This window comes from Pseudoliparis swirei, chromosome 8 (genome assembly GCF_029220125.1).
Source record: "Pseudoliparis swirei isolate HS2019 ecotype Mariana Trench chromosome 8, NWPU_hadal_v1, whole genome shotgun sequence".
In the NCBI taxonomy this organism is placed as follows: Eukaryota; Metazoa; Chordata; class Actinopteri; order Perciformes; family Liparidae; genus Pseudoliparis; species Pseudoliparis swirei.
This window is the reverse complement of record NC_079395.1, coordinates 11082327-11088794: the sequence shown is the minus strand read 5'-3', so window position 1 is coordinate 11088794 and position 6468 is coordinate 11082327. Positions and strand designations below refer to the sequence as shown.

The 6468-nt window shown below is 43.2% G+C and overlaps 1 protein-coding gene across 3 annotated transcripts; it reads left to right on the top strand.

The window, feature by feature from the left end:
* Positions 1-231: 231 nt before the first annotated feature.
* Positions 232-5815, top strand: bcl6ab (BCL6A transcription repressor b). 3 transcript variants are annotated; one of them, XM_056421625.1, is made up of 9 exons: positions 232-298; positions 1927-2098; positions 2199-2420; positions 2518-3384; positions 3474-3601; positions 3702-3869; positions 3962-4092; positions 4181-4318; positions 4533-5815. In XM_056421625.1, exons 1-9 carry the CDS (start codon positions 268-270, stop codon positions 4674-4676), a joined length of 2001 nt encoding a protein of 666 aa, XP_056277600.1. In that variant the 5' UTR covers positions 232-267; the 3' UTR covers positions 4677-5815. The 3 variants fall into 3 exon arrangements, with proteins under 3 accessions (XP_056277600.1, XP_056277601.1, XP_056277602.1); XM_056421626.1 differs by lacking the exon at positions 232-298 and adding an exon at positions 362-1565; XM_056421627.1 differs by lacking the exon at positions 232-298 and adding an exon at positions 362-1569.
* Positions 5816-6468: the final 653 nt, after the last annotated feature.

Genomic DNA, 6468 nt, shown 5'->3' with positions numbered 1-6468 from the left:
GTCCACTACCCAGGCAGCTAAACCCACGAGCAAACAGAGTTATTAACTGATACAACTACTCACACCGCCCTGACCTAACACAAAGGATTAATTCATAGTGGCGGCTGATCGCATGTGTTACACCGCACCGTACTGAGGGTAGAGGGTGGACATGACGCAGATAGGGGGGAGCAGCTCCCCCGCCTCGCAGATAATGGTACGGTCCTCTGTTGAAATTCCGAGAATTGGGCTGTTGTGTTTCTTAGAACTGGATTCTCAGAACTGGTGATGCACAGAGTTTCGAGGAAACTTTTACAAGGTGACTTTTTTTTCTTCCTATTTTCCCAGCATTAGGTCAGACGTGTAGTGAAGTAGCAGATGCTCGTGTGATTCTCCGGGGCTGGAATCGTTTCAATATTTTTAATATGTTGTGGTTCCGTTTAGCGACAAGTGAACTTACAGATTTGGAGTTTGATAGTTGACTTTGAAAGCTGCGCTGTCTGATTGGGTTTGAACGTGAGACGGAAGTCAGACTTTTCAGGCTGTGTGCGGATTTAATTGGACCATTTGTACTTTAATCGCTGCCTGAAAAACAAGTAGATGTTTTATTGGCGACGTTAACCTTTTAGCTTGGACAGACCTTTGTATTAATAGCAAGCTCAGTATTATTTAGACCGTTTATAGTTAAATTTGTTACAGCATTTGGCAAGTACAAGGCGTTAAAAGTGGCGCAACAGGACGAGTCGATCTGGTTCTGTCACACCGCGTTTGCTCTGCACATTTCTTCTGTCGAGAAAACAATCTTCACTTAACTAAATGTCTCCAACGCAGAGCCGGTGACTTTATAGTAGTTTTACTTTTTTTAAATAAGAAAAAAACACACCACACTAATCTGCAGTACATCTCCAGTGTTGACAGCTAAACACTGTTTGTAAACTTGAACCGACTTGTCGCCTGCTCGCTGGTTCTCAGCCGAAGTTACGCGGCTACAACTAGCCACTCCTTGGAAATAACATCCTACGAAATCACGCTGTCTCGGTTCAGTCTAATAATATGTCTGATATCTCGAGATATTAGTCGAGCAGGGGAGAGTACGTGTTAATGTGCTGCATGAGATGAGTGAGTTGAGCTTTGGGGAACAGGAAACCTCTCTGTGCAACGTTTCTGGCAACTTAATCTGAGCAGCGGGGACGGAATGTGCTCGACGTCCAGCCCGCTGTCGACCTCCGGGCTGCAGGCGGCAGCGTCTCGGCGTGCAGCCGCTGCACGCCGCGGCCGAGCCGCAGACACCAGAAGTCAGCACGAAGCATTGCGCGCCGTTCAATGTCCGCACACTGCGGACATGTGCTGTCGCCTCAGAAATATGACCCGCGTTGTTCACGACTCGCATATCTCCATGTTACACAGTGACATGCTAACACATGTTATGATAACACCGCCATGGCCGAGAGGGCTCAGTGAAACTCCCTTTTTACTTTTCTGTTTGCAATGGCGCCGCTGCTTGATGAAACACGAGCAGGACACTGGTCACGTTCACTGTTTTGATCTCGGGCGGCAGGTGGCTCGTCATCGAGAAGCATGATGACGTGGGTGTGTTTTATTATCTCATAAGTGTTCATTAATGGACAATTTACTCATCATTTATTACAATTGACTTAAGCTTCCTTAAGAATTTCCTTTAGTGAAGATTGTTTAGCTTTAAGATGAACAAAACAACCGCATTGTAATGATACCATTGTTTAAATGGTGCATATATTATTATTAAGTAGTGAAGCAATATTTTTTTCTGAAAACCGGTTCTGCTCATATTGGTGTTAATATGTACTCTATGTTTTTCTCAGCTATGTGCACCTCTCTTTGCTCCGGGCTGTCTCTGTATTTGACATTGGATCTCTTTTAGAGTTTCCAATAATGACCAACGTATTTGTTATTTTTTGCCCCGCTCAGATTGTGACAGCATGGCCACGACTGCAGACGGCTGCATTCAATTCACACGCCATGCAGGCGACGTCCTGCTCAACTTTAACCGCCTCCGCAGCAGGAACATCCTGACGGATGTCACCATCCAGGTGGACGGACAGCATTTTCATGCTCACAAGGCCATCTTGGTGGCCTGCAGGTATTCACCATCATGAGTTCAGCAGAGTACTTGTTTTAGTTTTAATCCCAAATGAACAATTTTCAATAACATTGTATCCCCCCCCCCCCCTCTCTCGTAGTGGTTTCTTTTATTCTGTGTTCATGGACCCCAAGAACGCAGACCTTGGTGCCATCAGCTTAGACCCCAAAGTGGACTCCAAGGGTTTCTCCATCCTGCTGGACTTCATGTACACGTCCTGTCTGGATATTAAGGACAGTCTGGTCCTGGACACGATGAACACAGCCATCTACCTCCAGATGGAACATGTGGCCGACACCTGCCACAGGTTCATCAAGTCCAGGTAAAATAAAATGTGACAAGACACACTCTAATGTCTCGGTAAAATGGATGAGATGTGAGTTGGAGTTCATAACCTCTCATTGAATGTGTTTCGACAGGCATCAGATCGAAGAGGTACAGATCAACTCATCACACCTGGTTGAGGAGATCGCTGCTTTGACGCCTGTTGACGAGAAAGAGCCAGACTATAAAAGCAACCGCATGTCAACCTCATACCCTCTCCAGGAGTGCAGGGGCTTCATCCCTAATGTTTTTAGGGGAATCAACACTTCTGGTTCCAATCACGTCTACGGTGACCTTCCTGTCCCTGCTGGGATGTTGAACGGTACCTATAAGATCAGCGACCTTCCTAGAGGAGGGACTTTGTCCCAGAAACAATGCTTGCAGGTACCCAGCGCCAACATGGCTCACAACGAGACCACCACCACCCTCATCTCCCACCCTGTGGTATCCCACCCCGGTAACCCCACCACTATCATCCAACCTGCTGGAGCCCACGAGAGCCTTCAAAGGCCTGTCTCTCACGTGGGGGAAGACGACATTCAGTATCCACAGACCAGCTGCCTAAGATTGTCCCCAGGTTTTAGCAAAGGTGTGATCTGCAGCCCTCAAAGCCCCCTCAGGTCTGACTGCCAGCCCAACTCGCCCACAGAGTCCAACAGCAGCAAAAACGCCACGCTGAGCCTCAGACAGCCCTCCGACTGCCCCAAAGACACCAAGGCCCGCAACTGGAAGAAGTACAAGTTCATCGTGATGAACCGATCTCCTGATGAGAATGAAAAGGAGGCTCAGGGAGGCGGTGGGGAAGCTGTAGCCATGTCCCCGACACTGGGCCACTGTGGGAGCGGTGCATCCAGTGGACACGGTGAGCTCCAGGCAGAAGACGGAGCCGACGATCACAGAGAAGAAATCCTCATGTCTCAGAGTGTGGACAGCTGCAGCAGCAGCACCTGTAGCAGCATCAGGTAAAACTCAAACTCATTTTGAGAACATATCAACATCATGATGATAATGCAATAATTAAGAAAATAACTCAACTAATTTCTTTGCTCAGCTATCGTAGATGCTCCTCATGTGGCTGTGAAAGCCCCCAGTGCATGGACATGGGTCACCTTTCTCTGGACTCATACAGCCGAGACGACACCACAAAACTGCACTCTGAGTGTTCCTCCTCCAGCTGTGGTGAGTGGACTCCGCAAGTGTCACTCTATTAACACGACTACTGTAACCAAAACCAGAGGTGTGTTGAGCTGACATTGATTTTGTTGCTTTCTTTGTGCAGAAGGCAACGTCTACTTCTGCAACGAATGTGACTCCAAGTTCACAGAACAAGACTCCCTGAAGGAACACATGGCCCAGGTTCACAGTGACAAGCCATACAAGTGTGACTGCTGCCAGGCCGCCTTCCGCTACAAGGGCAACCTGGCCAGCCACAAGACGGTTCACAGCGGTACGATTAATTTCTTTTTAAAGTACCATCAAGCTGACTGGATGGATGTGACTGTTTCATTCATTGCACAATCTGCTGATCTTTTCTTCCAGGTTCAAAACCCTACCACTGCAACATATGCGGCGCTCAGTTTAACCGGCCAGCCAACCTCAAGACGCATACGCGCATCCACTCTGGAGAAAAGCCATATAAGTGCGAGACATGCGGTTCCAGATTTGTCCAGGTGAGAGAAAAGAAAACTACAGCAGTGCGCATGCAAAACCACTGCTTTTAACTGTGCATATATTAATATATGTTTTATTGTCCTCCAGGTGGCCCATCTTCGCGCCCATGTGTTAATTCACACAGGAGAGAAGCCGTACCCCTGTGAGATCTGTGGGACTCACTTCCGCCACCTTCAGACGCTCAAGAGCCACATGCGCATTCACACAGGAGAAAAGCCTTATCATGTAAGCCTCCTCGTCAGTCCCTTCCTCCTTATCCACGTGTCCACTGGCGAAAAAGAGAGTAATCCCATCTCCCACATGATCCATGTGCCTATCAATAGTTAGAAATCCTCAGTGGTAATCCTAGAGTGCTATGAACTGTAGCTATGGGGGATGAAACTGTCTTTTTTTTATGTAGATAACGAGTGATTCTAAATGATTGCTCTCTTTTTCTCAGTGTGAGAAATGTGACCTCCACTTCAGACACAAGAGTCAGCTGAGGCTTCATCTGCGGCAGAAGCACGGCGCGGTCACCAACACCAAGGCTCAGTACCGCCGGGCCCCGAGCAACATGCTCACAGGCCTGGTGAAGTCCTGCTGAGCCCGCTGCAGTCCCCATGGGTCATTTTAGTTTTCCTTTTGCTTTGCCCGCCATGTTGTTCAGAGGTTTTTATTTTTACAAAGATATATATATCTCTCCTTTATGCATTTGTAAATTATGCACATACTTAAGCTCTTTGGTATTTCAAAGATTGTACAAGTGTATGCTTTGGTTGTGAGTGTCTAACAGAATGTACTTTTTATTATGTAAATTTAAAGTCTTCTCTCTATTTTGCAAGTCACTCAACAGAATGTCAGTGTTGAAGGACAGTCCTCTTCCTCCTTCACACTGAGAATCACTGTTACAGTTTTTCTGTAGGTATTGGTATGAATCTTCCCAGCAATGTGGTCACAGTTCATGCAGTTATTTACCATTTGGTTAATTTATGTAAATAAGATAATATATTTTCAGATTGCCATCTGCTGGAAGAGTACAAATATATTTACTTTAAGTTTGTTGTTAACAAAAGGGTTTGTTGTTCTTGCCATTTCATAGTTGATGGAATGCGTATTCATTTTTTAAAATTGCTTTGTACATATTTCCTTTCCAATAATTTCTAGCCTTTTATTTTGCACTTACTGATAATGCTGTAATTCTTATATTTTCATTAAAATATTTCTTAATGTAAAAATGTAATGTTTAAATTTGCTTAGACCGTGCCCAGCACTTGCAATTTTATTATTTATATTCAAAGTTTTATTTGATGTATTTTATCAAGTTTTGGTTGTGCAATGATTCTTGTTCCTCAGCAGGATGATTTAGGTCTGATTGTATTGTCTCCATATGTATTGTAGTGCTCTCGTACAAACCAGTTTGAATAGTGCCTTACATTCACACTTATATATTTGCTACCTACCCTGACTAACCAATAATGTGTTATAACTTTTGAGTATATGAAAGGTAGTCATAAACTGCTGTTGTGATGCATTTTACATTTGGTACATCCCTGTTGTAATGTGTATGCAAGTCTGGTACTGTTGTTTTGGAAGCTGATTATCTGTTGAGTATGGTTTTTAAAATGCAGATGCACCAGGCCTCAAGCTAAAAAATGCTCAGGAATATTTGATATATGTAAGCAAATTACTTTATAACTGCAGATTATATATATGACATGTCATATAATAAAAATGTTTAATGTAGCAGTGGGTGCAATAATTTGTCATTAATTTCAAGTGAGATGTAAGTAAACATTGAAGTATTTCATAATATTTTCGAGTATAGTTTTGTAGGTATAAGTAAAGTATACTTGCTTCTCTCTGGCTGACCTGGTGTTCAAGAACCATCACTGCAGTGAGCATTTGGAAGAGCACAGGTTCAGTGAGCCAATCAATTAACTTATTTGTGTGGGGAACAGTAAACTTAGAGGAAAAAAATATGACTATCAATAACATGAAACTTGAAGAATTATTAGTAAATCTTTCTAAATATATATATAAATGCATGCTGAAATACAAAAATGCTTTACAATTCTTAGTGATGTATATAAATACTGAAAACAAAGAAAATGTAAATAGAATATAGATAAGACATAATAGATTTATCATTTAATTACCTATATTTAGCACTTTTATACTTAAAAGTAAACATTTTTGTATTTCAGCATACATTTACTATTTAATGATGAATGAGTATTTTTCCCTTGTGAAATTTCAACTGACAATTGAAAGAAGAAAAAAATAACTGCTAAAATGTGAGGTCTAGCGCCCCTTGCTGGCTAAGGTTGAAAGCTATTAGGTTTTGTGAATTTGTAAAACCTTGTGCAACCATTAATAAGTTCTTCAAAAATATTTTT

What these genes read in the sequence shown, in the direction of transcription:
- bcl6ab (XM_056421625.1), top strand. Translation starts at nt 268, where the DNA reads ATGCACAGAGTTTCGAGGAAACTTTTACAAG. An exon ending in TTCGAGGAAACTTTTACAAG is followed by an intron (nt 299 to 1,926) that starts GTGACTTTTTTT and finishes TGCCCCGCTCAG; the next exon opens with ATTGTGACAGCATGGCCACG. An exon ending in AGCACCTGTAGCAGCATCAG is followed by an intron (nt 3,385 to 3,473) that starts GTAAAACTCAAA and finishes TTCTTTGCTCAG; the next exon opens with CTATCGTAGATGCTCCTCAT.